This window comes from Hyperolius riggenbachi, chromosome 1 (genome assembly GCF_040937935.1).
Source record: "Hyperolius riggenbachi isolate aHypRig1 chromosome 1, aHypRig1.pri, whole genome shotgun sequence".
In the NCBI taxonomy this organism is placed as follows: Eukaryota; Metazoa; Chordata; class Amphibia; order Anura; family Hyperoliidae; genus Hyperolius; species Hyperolius riggenbachi.
This window is the reverse complement of record NC_090646.1, coordinates 295,688,848-295,708,663: the sequence shown is the minus strand read 5'-3', so window position 1 is coordinate 295,708,663 and position 19,816 is coordinate 295,688,848. Positions and strand designations below refer to the sequence as shown.

The window sequence follows — 19,816 nt, the reverse complement described above, 5'->3', positions numbered from 1 at the left end:
AGCCCGAGCTCAGCTCAGGATTACCACCATGGAGATTAAAGGGGGGTAAGAGAAAGTTATCAGCAGCAACATGAATTCAGTTTTCTGCAGCTGTCATGTGCAAGGACATGTAGAGGCACACAGCAGGCACAGGCAGTCTGCACTAGGAAAAAGCGAGGAAGAGAGTAGGAAGGAGCAGACATATAGAGAGAGGAGAAGCACAGAATGCAGCAATCACATGGGTTGTCAGAGACAAGGAGCATCTAGCAGCCAGCAACTCTACTTATCTAAATAGGCAGCAGGACTTCCCTCTCTGGCTGTCACTGCAGTCTCCAAGTATGGGCAGTCCTCATCATTATCCTGTGTCCACTGACTGCTCTGCACTACGGATAGTATATGGTGTTGCAGGCTTCAGCAGTCACTGGCTGTGGTTAAAGCCGATACTCTGCAGTGTCAGGAGAAGGAAGCCATAAAACAGGTCCCGATAACTATTTAGATAAGAACCTAGCAGTAGCCAGTACACTGCTCTCTAAATACCAGTAAGGGTCTCCTTCCTGACAGCAGATCTGTCTCCTGTCTCTGACCGTCTTCTTCCTCTTCTCCTCCTCCCGGCAAGCTTTAAACTCTTACCCTCTGGCTCTGGCCAGGGAACTTGCAGCATGTTTCCGAGTCTGACTCACTTTCAAAAGCAGCCGAGAAGAAAGGGGGCATAGTGTCGCATCCAGTGTGTGTGTAGACAGCCCACACTGTGAGCTGCCTGCAGACTTCCATGCTGTGCCAGCTGGGGCAGACTGTGGATTGTGCTAGAGAGTAGTGCCAGCAACATGGTAACGGATGCCGACACCACATGAGAACCAGGGCACGATAAGCACTGCTTGCCCTGACATACGGTGCACAGTGGGAGTTTCAGGGCTAGAGCCCCGGATCTTCAGCCCTAACGACATGTCTGGGCAATACTATGCAGGTCTGTGTCCAGCACATCTAGCATACAGAAACAATCTTCACTAGCAGTAATCCTGTGAGTAAAATGTGTTCAGAATGATAGAAAGCAGAAATATGGCTTCAAATGTGTGTAAATAATCAGCTGAAGCAGCTCTGTGTGCCTGACCCTGTGTCTCACTCTCTGCCTCGCAGTATAAAGTAAAGTTACAGTCAGGGAGATATCATTCTGAATGAGGGAGGAAGTATCCAAGTAAGGAAAAAATACAGGTCCTTCTTTTCAGATCCTTCTCTGTATCTAAAAATCCCTCAGCTGTTCTCATATCATCGGTGAGAAAGCAGTGTGTGTGTAAGCAGGGCAGAAACAAACAGTAAATCATTCCTCTGTGAATAGTGACAGAGAAGTGGAACCTAGCTACATGGTTCAGCTCTACCTCCCCCCTGATGCCGACACAAACACAAGTTGTTTCAACAGTTTATAAACAAAACATTATTTTCAGGAGCCATAGGTAGCCATGAATAGATGCCCCCAGTACAGGTAGCCAGGTGTAGGTACTGCCAGTACAGGTAGCCAGATATAGGTGCAGCCAGTATAGGTAGCTACATTGGTGCCACTGGGGGAGGGGGGCTAACATCATCCTCTCCCCTCTCCGTGGACCCTCTTCCTGTGCCCTCCTGCACAGCTGGAGCAGAAGTGCGGTGTGTAGTTAACTCACCCAATTGCTTGTTCCATGAGGTGTCCCTACCGGCAGCAGACTCCTCTCTGGCCACCTAATCTCTGTATGATGTGTAATCACGCGTCATACAGGGAACAAGGAAGTAGAGAGGAGACGGCTGCTGGCGCAGACACCGCATGAAATGAGCGATCGGGTGAGTTAATTACACACTGCACCTCTGCTCCAGCTCTGCAGGGGAGCCCATGGTGAGGGAGGGAGGAATGATGTTGGCCCCCCTCCCCCCTGCAGAAATGCCAAAAAACATACGTTTTTGGCACTTAAAGCCTTGGCCTGCCAGCAAGTACTATGTACGTGCTTGGCAGGCAAAGGGTTAAAATAAGTAAATAATAGCTTTCTGTATATTTTCAGAACCAAAGGATTATATGAAGTATTTCAGAGTAATGACCCTACTCGATCTGCATAAATGCACTTACAAAATATTTATACCCTTGCTATAATGAAATAAGCATTTATTTAAACTTTGTTACATATTTTGTGCTGCTAGTCATGCAATATTTAGTTTAATATGAACTATTTGCCCCAGACTAAGGATCTTCTTCAATGTAGTACCGAATGATTCCTACACAAGCATCTATCATTTGAAATATTTCTTTTCACGTAATAATATTTGTATAACACATCTATAAGTACTGATTCATAAGACATGCAGGACATTCCTAGATTTTCCATTCATTCTTCATCATGACGACAAAATATGCATCGCTGTCTATGGAAGCGCTAACACCACTGTAGTAATTCAGGAATTCTTCCACTGTAACCTGTATTTAAAAGAAAAAAAACAAATTACCCCTAATATTTTCTTCCAAGCTGTAAATTAAATCTCTTTTTAAACAATACCTGTTGCCTGGCATGGAATCAATACCGTATGTTACATTTTGTCACACCTTTTAGTTTTTGAAATTTACTACCCATTAAAATACTTCCAAGCATATTTTGTTCTTAGAAAGCTTTTGATTTTACGCACTCGTGGGGTTTTTATAGGTTTCCATGATGTTTTACAGTAATGATTAACTAAAATAAAATGTAAATATATTTTAATTTAAACTTGCTTAGACGGGAAAGATTTAAGTGTAACTAAGAGTATTTCTTTTGTGCCTAAAGTTTTGTTTCGTTACTTTCTAAGACCCCTCAGACCTACCTTCATTGAATAATAAAAATAGCTGTGTGACATTATTATTATTATTAGAATTATAGTTTTTCCAGTGCCACCGATCATTCTCGGCACGTATTTGGGCTATCAGAAGAAATACGCCTCTTTCAAAAGCCATTTGTGTGACCAGTTACTGCTTGTTGCATGCACATTTGGGGAGTTAATCCTGTAACTAAAGAGTAACTTTGAGAGAACAACTCCTAGCACGTTCCCAAATATATAATCTGATAAGCTAATAATATATGTGAACTGAAGCAATTGACAGGATCTGTGGGTAGGGGATCTGCTACTACTTTGGTATCATTATTTTGTTCAGACAGCAAGAGAATATGACACAAAGCTTTTAAAGAAGGGGGTAACCTGCAGATTTGGTAATCTGAGCTATAGGAAATATATTGTGAAAGGAATCAATGTTAAATATTTTAAAGGGAACCTAATCTCATACGAACAGGGGCTGCCATCTTTATTTATTTTCAAATAAATGTCAGCTGTGTAGCTGTAATGTCCATCTTTGGTTAGATTACTTTAAAAGACACCTGAAGTGAGAGAGATATGGAGGCTGCCATATTTGTTTCCTTTTAACAAGTTGCCAGGATTGTGACTGTATATCTACTCCCTTAGGGAGTCCACATTCCATCCCAGGGGTATAGATACTCGTCTTCTGAGTATTACGAGCGGTGCGTGTTCTCCTACCTGGTGGGGACAGTTAGTGGACAGATTGGTGAATAAGCCAGTCTTAGTGCCCAATTAAACAATCTCTGCTGCAATGAACAGCAAAGATTATTCATTGAAAAAGTATATTAAAAAAAAAAACTTCACTTCACTTTTGTTAGTATACTGCAGAAGACAGTGATTGAGCTTTCTATACTGGATGGCGCTATCTAGCGGACAAATATAATAGTGCACTACACTATTATTAGCTTAATAAGGAAGATATATATATATATATATATATATATATATATATATATATATATTCTTGTCTATAAGTCAAGAAATTTAAGTCTGAATCATTAAGGCAAAACATAGGGGTCGCCTTATACTCAAGTCATAATTAAATTCCCTAACTTATAGCTGGGGATTGGAGCGCCTCTCTCTCCTGTAAGCTCCGGCTTAACCCCCTCCCTTCCCACTCTGTCCTTCTCCTCCCTATATTGACCTGGCCAATACTGTAGAACTTTAAGAACGCTCCATCTTCCCAGCCGCCCGACCCCCTTCTCTCTCCCCTTGTGTGCTATGCATGGTTGTATAGTGTGAAAGCAGACGTTACCCAGTCCACCACTGGGCTCTCTGTCCTCCAATCTTTTCCACATGCCACTGAGCATGCAATAGCGTCACCATGGAATTCGGCTCCTGTGGTGACGCTATTGCATGCTCAGAGGCATGTGGAAGGTTGGAGGACACAAAGCCCAGCAGTCGACTGGGTAAGGTGTATCCGCTCTGCTGCTTTTACACTCTGTATCCATGCATAGCACATGGGGAAGAAAGGCAGGTGGGCGGCAGGGAGTTTGGAAGATCTTAAAAGTGGACCTGAACTCAGAACTTCCTCTGTTCTAAAACACATGCAACAGCATAATAACCTTTAAAACAAAACATTTATTTATTACAGCTCATACAAATTCTGCAATAGAATTGCATTGTCTCTACTTCCTTTAATGGAAGCAGACATATTGTTAACATCCTGTGTTTACCAATTACCTTCTCTGCCATAGCAGTCAGCTGACACAGGTGAGAGATCAAATTACAGCTTGTGATTAGTCACAGATGAGGGTGGATTAAACAGGCTAAACTCTCTAAATACATATATACCCCTCCTGGTCCCCAAGTTCAGCCAGTAACCCTTATGGACCCCACTTGCAGACATTAACTTTCTTGAGATGACTTATACTTGAGTCTTTAATTCCAGATTAAGGGGGTAAATTTTTGACGTCGACTTATACAAGAGGTGGACATATTTAGGTATATACAGTATATATAAATATTAATACAATTAACCACTGGTATCTCCCATAGTTAAAAAAATAAAAAAAACCTATAAAAAAAATAACCAAAGTTACAGAATTAAAAAAAAAAATCCTTTTGAACACTGGTCAAATGACCACTTCATCAGAAGGACCCGCTGACCACAGACCACTTCATCAGAAGGACCCACTGACCACAGACAGTGGAGCCATCTGATAAAGTGGGTCATCTGACCACTGTCAGGGTACTTGCGGACTGTCAGGGTTCTGTTGATCCCGTCACTGGTATCAAGGGGGGAGCAGCCCCGGGGCATGGGGTCTAAGCAAGCACGGGCCTTCACCAACGCACCCTGTAAGGGAAGATGGGCCGTCACCCCTAGTGGGTGGCGGACTATTTTGCTGCCTGGTGCCTGCCAGGTTACGATCCCCATGACTACCGCACCAGTGATGGGAAGAACAGAGGGTACCTGATGGGATAGGAGGCGGCTCGTGCAGAGTAGACCGTTGAGCAATAGGGCCAGGATAGGTTAGCAGGGCAGGAAGGCCTAACCTATTGGGATCCCAGGTAGGATACGGAGAGAAGGAGTTCCCAGAAGTGGAATGAACAGACTGGATAATCCCGGGTAGGGAGCTGACTGAGGGGCTCCCAAGAGGGCAGCAGACAGGCAGGGGGAATCCCAGGTAAGGAGCTGACAGCAACAGATCCCAGAAGGATACTGACTGACAGGGTAGGTCCCGGAGATTCTGGCAGTCTAGAGTAACCTCTGGAAAGGGAGCTGACAGACTAGGTACCCAGAAGGGGAACAGACAGGCTGGAGGAAACCCCAGGAAGGGAGCGGACAGAGAAGTGAGGCTGGGAGTCAGACAGGTGACTACAGGGAACGAGGGATGGAAGATCATGACTGCAGGGAGACTGACAGGGAACCAGGGAAGGATGGCTGACAGGAGACTGACAAGTAGTGCAGGGATCCTATGTCTAAAATTCAGGCAGGCAGGAAACAAAAGGAAATGCCAACAGGGATTAGCCAAAGGGAATCCTGGAGGAATCCTGGTTGAGAGGGAACAACTTGGAAGGGGGAATGACGGTGGAATGCCGTGGCTGTGACCAGGGATGCAACAGCATCCATCTGTGAGAGCGCAGGGTTTAAATACCCCGCCTCTCAATTAAAGGGGCACTATGTCTAATTTCTTTGTTTTTTGACACTTTAACATACATATTTGTATATGGAGGAAAGTTAATAACATGTATTATGGAAGATCAGAAGGATTTTCTACACTGCCACTGTTGGAAAACCTTACGGTATCTACCTCTGTAAGATCACTAACTCAGTAAAAGGTATAACTTTTACAGCGTTGCGATCAAAAATATTGGGTATAGTGGAGTTCCTTCCCTCTACAACAGTAAAAGTTATAGATGATGGTTTCTCTTGGAATAATCTCAAAGCACTCAGTTTGGATTTTTATATAAATTTGTATTTTTCAAAAAGCAATATATTTACAGCGGAAAAATATGAATCTTCAAGATATTCAAAGTTCACAGTTCCATGAAATAAACTTTATCATGCAGATATTGCATTGTAGATCTAAGGTTGGTTAATGTTGCCTATTTCTGAGTATCTCTAGTAGTTGCTGAGAGAAAAAATATTCAAAAATAAGGCTAATAAAAAATGCTAACTTTCAATGCTTAATAGGCTTAGCTAAATATTCAATGCTAAGAATCACCAGAATATAATATCAATAAGGCATACCTCTCCTCAATTATGTAGAAGGTCTCACCCCAAGGTAGCTGTTGTCAAGATGTGTAAAACCTGCCCATCCTACCTCACTTTTTATACCCAATTTTCAAAAATGGCTGAAAAATTGGAATTTCCCACTGACGTATATTCCATATCTTGGAATGTTTTGTGCGTCATTCAACGTATCTTATTTACAAAGTCTGACATTTAACTAATGAGGGTGATATCTTAATTAATTGGGTACATACGCAGGTAGACATCTTGACTACGTTATGACCTCCCGATAAGAGAAATGTCATGAGACACTGGGTCTCCAGAATTAAAAACATCTCCCATATCGATGTTCCATGCTTTATTTACTTAATATGACATCTGTGTCTTAATTGGCCTGAGGTATGCCCATTTCTTTCTGAAATGCTGTCGGCCATCTTGGCCCACCAAAATACATAGGCCTGTAACCAACAGTATTCAGACTTACAGTACATTAATACTTATTTAAACACTATACTATCCTTAAAGAGTAATCAAATATTGTATATACTGATCAGCAATCTAAATAATTTCATTCTATAATTTTTTTATGAAGAAATCATTAATTTTATAACTTATAAAAGATTACAAAAAACCACCAGATGGCAGTGTAAAATATATTCTGAGCATTTTACTATTTGCACTTGTTTAAGGATTAACTCTATCTGGCATATAACTGACACTAATTCTTGAAATGCATACATATCAGGCTTATTTGAATCATCATAGTTAACTAAAAAATAATATAGAAGACAGGGTTTCAGTGTGGTTATAACAGAAATCTGACACCACTATGCCTTTATAGCTTTAGAGTCACGTCGGCAGATGTACCTTTCCGACGCGGCTCAGGCTAATCCATTTTGCAGTAGGAGGCATCTGTATTTGTAGTTTGTGCTGCCGTTAGATTTCCCCTCTCTGCTCAGCTCAGTTAGGTTTGTTCCAACTTGTAACTGTTACTTAGCTAAATGCGGTTGCAGCCTAACGTAGAGCCCAGGATGGCCCCGTACGGCTCTGTAGTTTTTCTCCCCGCTAAGGACCCCTTATCTAAAGCTGGCACAGTGACGGACACCTATTGTCCGTTGCTGTGGTAACCAGCATTCGGCTTTCCAATTGGCAAGAAAGCGGCAGCATCAGCAAGCAGACACAAGCGATATAGCTGTGTCCTGCTTTGTATCTCGTAGGGAGGACGTTTTTTTATTTATATTGTATATTTTTTGTTTCTAGGAAAAAGGAGGAAGGAGGTAGTTATCAATTTGTACATGTATCTCCCTACCGCCCTCAGCCAATGCGTGAAAAGGGGAAGTGGCGTGTGTGCCTAGCAACAGCAAGGAGCTGCGTGGGACTCGGCGGCTGGAGGGTAACGAGCGATTGTTACAATCACGCTGTGCATTAAGGCCGCTGTATTGAACAGCAGAGCTCTACCCCACCAGACTGACTATTGGTTTGTATGGGTAACCTCAGGTTAACCTCAGGCTACCCCTCCATTTTCACTCCCTCCATTTTCACTGTCATTGCAATTGATTGCTCTTAGAAAGAATCACAGGTAAATAAACACCCATTCATTACATTGCACTATGCATTAGCACTAGCACCATATGGAATCATAGTTTGTGTTTTCATTGATTCAATTCCTTACTGCTTTGTCACTTTTTATATCACTGTACTGCAATTGAATTAACCATAGTAATAATATATTTGGGATTTGTTCCTTTTAGATATAGAGAAAGGAAAAAAAACTTTTAGTCCCTTTTAGAGTCATCCACTTGACCCACCATAGACCATTTGTAAAGTAGAAAGGACCGTAAATAGTTCATGCAAAGTCGTTTTCAGATACAAAAAATTATCAAAAAATTCTTTATTGACACGGATAAAAAAAAGACAGTTTCCAAGCAATTACTCTCTGTGAGAGGCTCCTTGTAAATATATAAATATTTTCCAAAACAGGAATATGACAGCTTAGTGCAAATAAAAAAAGGCAGGCCTTTTTTATTTGCACTAAGCTGTCATATTCCTGTTTTGGAAAATATTTATATATTTACAAGGAGCCTCTCACAGAGAGTAATTGCTTGGAAACTGTCTTTTTTTATCCGTGTCAATAAAGAATTTTTTGATAATTTTTTGTATCTGAAAACGACTTTGCATGACCTATTTACGGTCCTTTCTACTTTACAAATTGAATTAACCATAACCAGGGTCATCCCCATTCAGGGTTTTTATTAGCCCTTATTGGGGGATGTTAGCTCTGCCTATACATACATGTTTAAACCCCCTATATTTGTGGCGTGGACCTTCTGGTCCCTGTATTTTTTATTGTATTTAAGGTTGTGTGTCTATTTTTGGCTGATTATTAATAAAGTTGTATGTACTTTGATAATATGAGTGGATGCTTGACTGTTCTCAGGTAATCCCTGATTATTGCAGTGGTGCTGGAATAATTTTGCCTTTTTTGTACATTGATCTTCTCTATTCCTAGCACACAGTTTTCTGCCAATATAATAATAATATATATTACATAGTGCACACCCTTTTTATTGTATTGTGATGTGTCTCATTGACCGCATGCTAATGGAACAGAGGGTCATGCATGGAAAGTGTGCTTTTTAAAAACTGTACTGTAGCAACGGATCAGCTTTTATGCAGATCAGTTTCCCATCTGTGCCAGTGTGAACCGGGCCTTATAAATTCTCTGCCTAAAACACCAATGAAATATGTATGCTTACTGGAATTTGTATCTCAGGGCCAAAGAGCCATAATGTAAATTATATAAAAATTTGACGGGCACACCCAGGCTGATAGATATGGCTGCAGGCAATATGTGAGATCAATTAACCACTTTACCCCCGCCCGTACGAATTTCTCCGTCCCTTTTTCCATCCTTTAACCCCCAGGGACGGAGAAATCCGTACTTTCCGCGTTCCCGACGCTGTCCGCGCTCCCGCTCGTAAACACGCCGCCCGCCGCTAGTAAACACGCCGCCGCCCGCTCGCCCGGAGATCAATGAACGGGAAAATCCATTCCCGTTCGTTGATCTAAGCCCCACAATGGTCCGCTGCTCTCCTATGGGCAGCGCGATCATTGTGAGAAAAAACTCACGTGTCCAGCCTCCTTATACTTCCTCCAAGCTTCCGGAAGGACGCTTGGAGGTCGCATTAAAACAAAAAGTTACTGTGGCCATCTTGTGGCCAAATAGTAAACTACACCCTACACATTTTTCACATACAAATAAATGATTTTTACACAAAAAATTAACTCATTACCTCCCACACTCCCCCTTTTTTTTTGGTAATTAAAAAAAAATTAAAAATTTTACAATTAAAAAAAATACATAAATAGTTACCTTAGGGACTGAACTTTTTAAATATTTATGTCAAGAGGGTATAACACTGTTACTTTATAAACTATGGGCTTGTAATTAGGGATGGACGCAAAACTGAAAAAAATGCACCTTTATTTCCAAATAAAATATTGGCGCCAAACATTGTGATAGGGACATAATTTAAATGGTTTTATAACCGGGACAAAAGGGCAAATAAATTTCATGGGTTTTAATTACAGTAGCATGCATTATTTAAAAACGATAATGGCCGAAAACTGAAAAATAATTATTTTTTTCCCCACATTTTTCCTATTTTCCCATTAAAACACATTTAGAAAAAAATAATTCTTGGCATAATGTCCCACCTAAAGAAAGCCTAATTGGTGGCGGAAAAAACAAGATATAGTTTATTTCATTGCGATAAGTAATGATAAAGTTATAGACGAATGAATGGAAGGAGCGCTGAAAGGTGAAAATTGCTCTGGTGCTCAGGGGGTAAAACCCCTCAGTGGTGAAGTGGTTAAAGTATACCTATCTAAGGTAAGCTCAGAGGTATATTCATGCTGGATCAACATACCTCTGTGCATTGTCTGCTCCTTGCCTTATTATTTTTGTCCTCCGTAATCACTCAATGGAAAATTGCATTTTTGGCTAAATTCAAATTTTCAGTTAGTAATAGGCATGCTGTGATGATCTCTCCTATCACCATTCCATTCCCTCCCTTAAAGGACATCTGTAGCAAGAGGTCTATGGAGACTGCCATATTTATTTCCTTTTCAGCAATACCAGTTGCCTGGCTATCCTACTGATCCTTTGCCTCTAATACTTATAGCCATAGCATAGGCCCTGAACAAGCATGCAGGTATTATTCAGGCACTACAGCAGCCAAATAGATCAACTGGGCTGTTAGGCAGCTGTTATTGTTTAATAGAAAATGAATATGACAGCCTCCTCCTCTTCTCACTTCAGTTGTTGTTTAAATGGTTGTTAAGTAGGTAAGGAAGAGGAGGGAATGGAAAGGCCTGCCACTTCTTGTTTAACCGCTTAAGGACTGCTGCACCCCGATTGGCGTGAACAGCGTGGCAGCCCCTGGACCACTCCACTCCGATTGGCGCGAATGGCTGCAGGCGGAGATTGCTGGAGATCGTCCGCATGAGTGACGGAGCTCTGCTCTGCCAGCAGTCTCCCAGCGGTGATCGCTACTGAGAGACTGTTAGATGGCGAAACTATCGTCTATTACCACTGTACAGCGTGCGATGTAAGGCAGCGCTGTACTGGGGACAGACTTGTGATACGGCTGTCCCCCTGGGGGAAACAGGAGCGATCCACTGTGATAGGCTGATGGGGGGAGGGAAGGTTATTAAATTAATAAAAAAAAAAAAAGGCAAATTTTATTTTAAAAAAATGAAATAAATATTTATAATAAATAAATAAACAATCCTGGGGACAATCTACTTTAAATGAGGCATACAGTTCTCACTGTCTAAGTGCCTGAGAGCGATTTAGCTTGACAGGACCCACTTTATCGGTATTCTTGGACTAACATGAGCTTTGCTCTGGGGGACCTCATCTTAAAGGAATACTGTAGGGGGGTCGGGGGTGTCACAGGAGCCCTAGTGGCTGACCGCACTTAGCCTTCTAAACGGTGCCAGCGCACAGATCGTGCGAACTCTGGTCGCAGTCAATGCACAGGAACCGTTAAGAATTAGCCGCAGACAACTCGGAAGGGAGCCTGTGAGACACGGGTGATTACAACTTCACCCACTGGTTCAGAGTAAACTGCCACCACCGCGGTTACCATGGGACCGTGGAGCCCACTAACTGACTGACTAGTCCTGCGAATAAAACGGTTAAACACACGGTATTCTGTCTAGCCAACAACAGACAAACAGTAGCGTATCTTCAGAGACCCGGGATCAGTTCTGTGTGTGCTGATAAGCAGGGTAGCGGACAGTGAATGACTTGGAGAAAGTCGTTTATTCACGCAATATAAATAATTAATATATACAGACAATTATTAAAATCACAATTATTAAGACAGTAATAGCCAGTATGAAATAAAGAGGGAGAAAATACTTATGGTTTGTGGAAATATGTCCTTCTGTGGGAAAATCATCAAGTTCAAGCAAAACCGTTTCAAGTTCTTAGAGTTCTTTGTTTCAGAGTAAAGTTCAGCAAGATTTAGAATCCAAACAAAATGGAGGATGTCCTTTGTTTCAGCTCTGGCAAGATGGCCACCACTTGTTCCTCACAGTGGCCGTGTGTCATGAAGATGGTAAAGGGAGGAATTGATGCCCTCCTGCTGGCCAGGTGATTTTGATGAAGCTGGTTTGGGGGTGTGGCAATGCCGGCCCCTCTGAGTCACCCACCAATGACAGTTCATTCCCTCTGAGAGATTTTAGGGCTAAACTTATGAAATGCTGTAACTCCTGAACCATACACGTTATATTTAGGGGGGTAACAGCTTCAGACTTGTTGGAAAATACAGATTAATATGACATCAGACACGGCTAAGCCAGCGGGTCAGGCTCCTGAGAAGATTCATATCTCGATAACCGGACGGTCTATCCCAAGGAATTTCATATCAGCACGATGGCCAGATTTTACCGGACAAGACGATATGAATTTTATAGCTGTGCGACATACGGTTTTCGTATGCCGACAGGAAATCATATCACCCATGCTTTCCTTATGGCCCATGCTCGGTGCCGGATCGGCTGGCTTTCTATGGCCCCCCTGTGGAGCCAGTTTCCTGGTCCTTTTCATGGGGACATCTGCTGTAGGGGGAATGAGCTGGGCCCTGCAGGGAGTCCAGCCACGTGCGACATTCCGGAGGGGTGAGGGGACTGCTCTGGCTCACAGGGGAACATATCTCTGGATTTAAAATAACACAAAATGTCATTTTCGGATCGCTTGCACGACTGCTCAGATCCGACAGGGAGCGATCAGGAAAGCGACTGTGAATTCTCTAGATTCACCTGCGTTTCTCACGGCTATTCCGTGACACCTCCCTTTCCTGACGCTGTGTAGGGGGTGGTCAGCAAGACATTCGCCGTAGCAGCTATTGGCGCTGTTGGGTCTAGTTCCCCCTGACACCGGGACAGCCCATCGGCGTTTTGGTGTCGGCTGCCTGCTTTGTGTTGGATCGTAAAGTCGTACTGTTGCAATGACAGGCTCCACCGTAGGAGCTTGCCATTGGTCCCAGCAGTACGGTTTAGCCAACTGAGGGGGTTATGGTCGGTAATGATCGTGAAGGAGCGGCCGTACAGATATGATTGTAGTTTCTGTAGGGCCCACACGATCGCTAGGCACTCCTTTTCAGTTGTGGAGTAGGCTACCTCTCGGGGCAGGAGCTTCCAGCTCAGGTAGAGGATAGGGTGTTCATCTCCCTCTCCGTCCACCTGGCTGAGGACTGCGCCGAGACCGTAGTCAGAGGCATCGGTTTGCACAACAAACCTGACGACTGAAATCCGGGGCTTGAAGCACAGGGGCACTCGCGAGTGCCTGCTTCAATGCTTGGAAGGCGTTCTCACAAGCGGGGGTCCAGCTAACAACCTTGGGGTGTTTCTTGCTAGTGGCATCGGTCAGGGGCTTCGCCAGGGTACTATAGGCTGGAACAAATTTCCTATAGTAGCCGGCGGTCCCCAGGAACGCCTGGACCTGCTTTTTCGTGATAGGCCGAGGCCATGCCAGGATGGCGTCAACCTTTCCCGTGTCAGGTTTCAGGGTGTTACGCCCCACCAGGTGACCTAAGTACTGCACCTCGGTCATACCAATCTGACATTTACTCGGCTTAACTGTCAGATTGGCTGCGGCCAGCCTCTCTAGTACCTGGGACAGGTGTTTGAGGTGTTCCTCCCAGGTGGGGCTGAACACCGCAATGTCATCCAAGTACGCTACAGCGAACCCTTGCAGTCCCTCCAGCAGGTCGTTTACGGCCCGCTGAAACGTGGCAGGAGCGTTCTTCATCCCAAAGGGCATCATCGTGAACTCGAAGAGGCCAAAAGGGGTGATGAAGGCCGACTTCTGCCTCGCGTCAGGTGCAAGTGGTATCTGCCAGTACCCCCGGCTCAGATCCATGATTGATAGGTACCTGGCGGACGCCAGCGTATCCAACAACTCATCGATGCGAGGCATGGGGTAGGCGTCTGTAGTGGTGATGGCGTTCAACTTCCTGTAGTCCACGCAGAACCGAGTTGTCTGGTCCTTCTTGGGGACCAGGACAACAGGGGCTGCCCAGGCACTACAGGACTTTTGAACCACCCCTAGCTCCAGCATCTCCCTCACCTCTTTCTGCATGTCCGCTTGCACCTCAGGGGAGACGCGGTAAGCGGATTGCCTGATGGGGGGATGGGTGCCCGTATCTACCCTATGCACTGCCAGACTGGTCCGCCCCGGGACACCGGAGAAAGTGTGCTGGTACGGACCCAGCACCTCCTGCAACTGCTCTTGCTGGGACGAGGAGAGTTGTGGGTTGACGCTTAGGTCGCTGTCCACATCTCGTATGTCAGCCAGCAGGTCTAACAGGGGGTCTGCCTCTCCCTGCTCTAACCGGCTGCACACTGGCAGCACATACTTGGTCCTGTCATGGTGGGCCTTCAGCATGTTGACATGGAAGCTTTTCTGTTTCCTGCCTCCCATGTTCACCAGGTATGTCAGAGGGTTTAACCGTTGCACTATAGTGTAGGGTCCCTCCCAGGCCGCTTGCAGCTTGTTCTGCCTCACTGGAAGAAGGGCATACACTTTGTCACCTACTTCAAATGACCTCTCTCCAGCAGTGCGGTCATACCAGAGTTTTTGTTTGGCCTGAGCCTGGGCCATGTTTTCCGTTACCATTTCTGTGAGGGACTCCATCTTGTCCCTGAACCTGAGAACGTAATCAACTACAGAGACATCTGTGGGGTCCCCCTTGCCCTCCCACGTCTCCCGCATCAATTGTAGGGGTCCTCGGACATTCCTACCATACAGGAGCTCGAACGGGGAGAACCCGGTAGATTCCTGCGGCACCTCCCTGTATGCAAACAACAGATGAGGCAGGTATCGTTCCCAGTCCCCACCTTGCGACTCAACAAACGTGGTCAGCATTTGCTTCAGCGACCCGTTGAACCTTTCACACAGTCCATTGGTCTGCGGGTGGTAGGGACTGGAGACAATGTGCGTCATCTGTATCTTTTTGCACAGGGCCTCCATGAGTCCGGACATAAACTGGGTTCCCTGATCAGAGAGCATCTCCGCAGGGAACCCGACTCGGGAGAAAATGTTAAGTAGCGCGTCGGCTACCTTGTCCGCCCTCAGGGAGGAAAGTGCCATGGCCTCAGGATAGCGGGTGGCGTAATCCACCACCGTCAGGATGTACCTTTTGCCACTGCTGCTGGGAGTGGGCAACGGTCCAATTATGTCGACTGCCACTCTGTGAAAGGGCTCACCTATGATTGGCAGTGGACACAAGGGAGCTTTGCGGTGATTCCCAGCCCTTTTTACCTTTTGGCAAATGGTACATGAGCGGCAGTAGTTCGTCACATCTATCCGCATTTGAGGCCAGTAGAAATGTCCCCGGATACGATCAAGTGTCCTGTGGATCCCCAAGTGCCCGGCCAGGGGAATGTCATGTGCGGACTTCAGCACATGCCCCCGGAAGGCACTAGGTACCACAAGCAACTTGGTACCCATCCCCATTTCACCTTCGGTGGGGTGTACAGGCTCACTGTACAACTTCCCACCTTCCCAGTATACCTTGAACGTAGCCTCGTCTGTGAGGGGCTCAGAAGCCTGTTTTCTGAGGGCCTCGAGGTTAGGGTCAGTCTGGAGTGCTTGCACAAATGCAGCACTCTCACTCTCAGCCAGCTGGCCCGTGGCGTATGAGGTTAGGGGCTGAAGGGTACCATCCCTGTGGTCAGAGGAGGGGGAGGAGGCCGGAACCTCCTCCACCTGTTCTGAGCTCAGGTTCTGAGCAGTATGGCTGCGTGTTACCGCTAGCACAGGTATCCCTTCAGAATGGCACATATTGGCATTACCTACATCATTGTCACAAGCATTAATAACAGTAACAGGAACATTTTCATCACAGACAGTTGGTACATCAAACACAGGTACCCGTGAACTGGGCACGTTCAACCCACCTCCCCCCTGTTCTTGCCCCTGGGTGCAAAGTACCTGGGTGTGGGCAGAGAGTCCGTCTCTGTCCTGGCATTCCACAGGGCTTGGTGCAGGTTCATAGTACGACACCAGCGTGCCCAAGTCGGTCCCCAGCAAAACAGGGACCGGCAGTTGGTCCAGGATCCCAACAACCTTCTCGTGGACCCCCACCCCCCAGTCGATGGACACCCGAGCTTGGGGAATGTGAGAAAGAGTGCCCCCCACTCCAGTGAGGGTGAGGTACTGGTCAGGAATGATGGCCTCTGCGGGGACAAGGTGTGCACGCACCAGAGTGACATCTGCTCCGGTGTCACGGAAACCCGTGACAAGCTGGTCATTCACAGTAACCAGCTGGTGATTGCTTGTGATGGGGGAGTTCCCTGCACCCTTGGCAAACATCAGGTTGGATGCGGCTCCTGGTTGGGGTACACTGGCGGTTGGTGTCTGCCGCGGGCGAGGTGCGGGTGGTCCAGGTGCTGGGGTGGTCTGCCTCCGCTCCGGACAGGTGAACTTCATGTGTCCCGTCTTGTGGCAGTAGTGACAGGTGACCTCTCCAGAGGCTGCAGCCCTGGGTGCAGAAGCTGTGCTGGGTGGCCTCTGTGGCTGACGGCTCACAGGGGCAGGGGAGTCTGCCGAGGTATTGGGCTGACCTCCTCTCCAGCTGGATGGGACAGTTCTGCGGGTATCAGCCACCCGGGTAGTTGCAAAAGTCTCAGCAAGGTCTGCAGCGACAGTGGCTGAAGCCGGCCTGCGTTCTAACACAAACTGTCGTACATCAGCAGGGCAAATGTTCAGAAATTGTTCGAGGACTATCAAGTCCTCCAGGACGCCATAAGACCCTTTGGTGAGGCCCAGAGTCCACTGGCGGAGTGTGGTGAGCAAGCTGCTGACCACATCTCGGTATGAATCAGAAGACTTTTTCTGCCAGGCCCTGAACTTCTTCCGATAGGCTTCTGGCGTCAGCTGGTACTTAGTAATGATAGCGTCTTTTATAGCAGCATAATCATTATCCTTTTCCGCAGGCAATTCTGCGAAAGCATCAAGCGCTTTGTAGCGCAGCAATGGTGTCAGATGTCTGGCCCACTGGTCTTGGGACAGACGATACTGACGGCATGCTTTTTCAAAAGACCGCAAAAACAAGTCAATGTCTGTGTCTTTTTCAATATTAGCAAATTTAAATTTTGCACTTACGGGTGCTGCAGCTCCTTCAGCAGGGAGGCTGGGCGGTGAACTCCGGCTGGCCTGTTGAACCTTTGCCATGTTGAGCTCATGCTGTCGTCTCTCCCGCGCCTCTGCAGATTGACGCTCCCGTTCCTCTCGCTTTTGCTCCGCCATGTACTGCAGGTACTTGTCCAGGTCAGTCTCCATCAGCTTTTGTAATGCCTGCTGCATTACCGGGTCAGCACCCATGGACAGTCCAGTACTGGCCGTTTCCGGGCGAGTACTTTCAGAAACTCTGGGATTGGGGTCCACACTGACAGTCTCTGGCGTAACTGTTGCAGCAGGGCCCGCAGGATGCTCAACCTCCGTATGCGCAGAATCTTCAGTCTCTGGTTCCCCTTGACTTGGGTCAGATGGGCTGGTATCCACTTCAGCAGACACCCCCGGCTCCCGCAGTTGCTGGGTATCCCATTGAAACAATTCCGTTACCAGGTCCCGTTGTGTCTTGCGGCCGACATAAATGCCTCTCTCTTGGCAAAGATTTTGCAGGTCCGCCAGGCACATTTTCTTGTAGTTCCCGGACATTTCCATGCCAAATAAAATAAAACTTTTGGGGAGGGGTACTGGCTACACAGTCTCTCTGTATATATAAAAAATATATTGCCTTCCAGCTACACCAACGAATTAGTTCGTTTCTCGATAGCGCTAGCGCTATCGTAGATACTTTCAGCACAACACAGGTCCCAACCGCTGCCTAACACTGTCACAGGAGCCCTAGTGGCTGACCGCACTTAGCCTTCTAAACGGTGCCAGCGCACAGATCGTGCGAAGTCTGGACGCAGTCAATGCGCAGGAACCGTTAAGAATTAGCCGCAGACAACTCGGAAGTGAGCCTGTGAGACACGGGTGATTACAACTTCACCCACTGGTTCAGAGTAAACTGCCACCACCGCGGTTACCATGGGACCGTGGAGCCCACTAACTGACTGACTAGTCCTGCGAATAAAACGGTTAAACACACGGTATTCTGTCTAGCCAACAACAGACAAACAGTAGCGTATCTTCAGAGACCCGGGATCAGTTCTGTGTGTGCTGATAAGCAGGGTAGCGGACAGTGAATGACTTGGAGAAAGTCGTTTATTCACGCAATATAAATAATTAATATATACAGACAATTATTAAAATCACAATTATTAAGACAGTAATAGCCAGTATGAAATAAAGAGGGAGAAAATACTTATGGTTTGTGGAAATATGTCCTTCTGTGGGAAAATCATCAAGTTCAAGCAAAACCGTTTCAAGTTCTTAGAGTTCTTTGTTTCAGAGTAAAGTTCAGCAAGATTTAGAATCCAAACAAAATGGAGGATGTCCTTTGTTTCAGCTCTGGCAAGATGGCCACCACTTGTTCCTCACAGTGGCCGTGTGTCATGAAGATGGTAAAGGGAGGAATTGATGCCTTCCTGCTGGCCAGGTGCTTTTGATGAAGCTGGTTTGGGGGTGTGGCAATGCCGGCCCCTCTGAGTCACCCACCAATGACAGTTCATTCCCTCTGAGAGATTTTAGGGCTAAACTTATGAAATGCTGTAACTCCTGAACCATACACGTTATATTTAGGGGGGTAACAGCTTCAGACTTGTTGGAAAATACAGATTAATATGACATCAGACACGGCTAAGCCAGCGGGTCAGGCTCCTGAGAAGATTCATATCTCGATAACCGGACGGTCTATCCCAAGGAATTTCATATCAGCACGATGGCCAGATTTTACCGGACAAGACGATATGAATTTTATAGCTGTGCGACATACGGTTTTCGTATGCCGACAGGAAATCATATCACCCATGCTTTCCTTATGGCCCATGCTCGGTGCCGGATCGGCTGGCTTTCTATGGCCCCCCTGTGGAGCCAGTTTCCTGGTCCTTTTCATGGGGACATCTGCTGTAGGGGGAATGAGCTGGGCCCTGCAGGGAGTCCAGCCATGTGCGACATTCCGGAGGGGTGAGGGGACTGCTCTGGCTCACAGGGGAACATATCTCTGGATTTAAAATAACACAAAATGTCATTTTCGGATCGCTTGCACGACTGCTCAGATCCGACAGGGAGCGATCAGGAAAGCGACTGTGAATTCTCTAGATTCACCTGCGTTTCTCACGGCTATTCCGTGACAGGGGGAAAATGAGTTGAACTTACCCGGGGCTTCTAATGGTCCCCTGCAGACATCCTGCGCCCGCGCAGCCACTCACCGATGCTCCGGCCCCGCCTCCGGTTTACTTCTGGAATTTTTTAGACTTTAAAGTCTGAAAACCACTGCGCCTATGTTGCTGAGTCCTTGCTCCCACTGATATCACCAGGAGTGTACTGCGCAGACCCAGTATGGTCTGTGCCTGCGCAGTACGCTCCTGGTGACATCAGCGGGAGCGAGGACACGGCAACGCAAATGCAGTGTTTTTCAGACTTTAAAGTCTTAAACTCCAGAAGTGAACCGGAGTCGGGCCGGAGCATCGGTGAGTGGCTGCGCTGGCACAGGATGTCTGCAGGGGACCATTAGAAGCCCCGGGTAAGTTCAACTTATTTTCTCCCGACCCCCCTACAGTATTCCTTTAAGGCATGAGAAACACAACAAAAGTTCCCTCTGTGTAGTGATCGTATAACTAGCTGTCGTGATATTTAAA

General features: G+C 46.2%; 1 protein-coding gene across 1 annotated transcript in view; it reads right to left on the bottom strand.

Annotated features, from left to right (window-relative positions):
• Window positions 1-2,074: 2,074 nt before the first annotated feature.
• The window catches only part of CAPS (calcyphosine), a 68,522-nt gene continuing 50,780 nt past the window's right edge, over window positions 2,075-19,816 (bottom strand). The window contains exon 5 of the mRNA XM_068271166.1: window positions 2,075-2,413. Within this exon, the coding sequence (XP_068127267.1) occupies window positions 2,312-2,413 (102 nt within the window). The 3' untranslated portion in view covers window positions 2,075-2,311. The remainder of the gene's footprint in view (window positions 2,414-19,816) is intronic.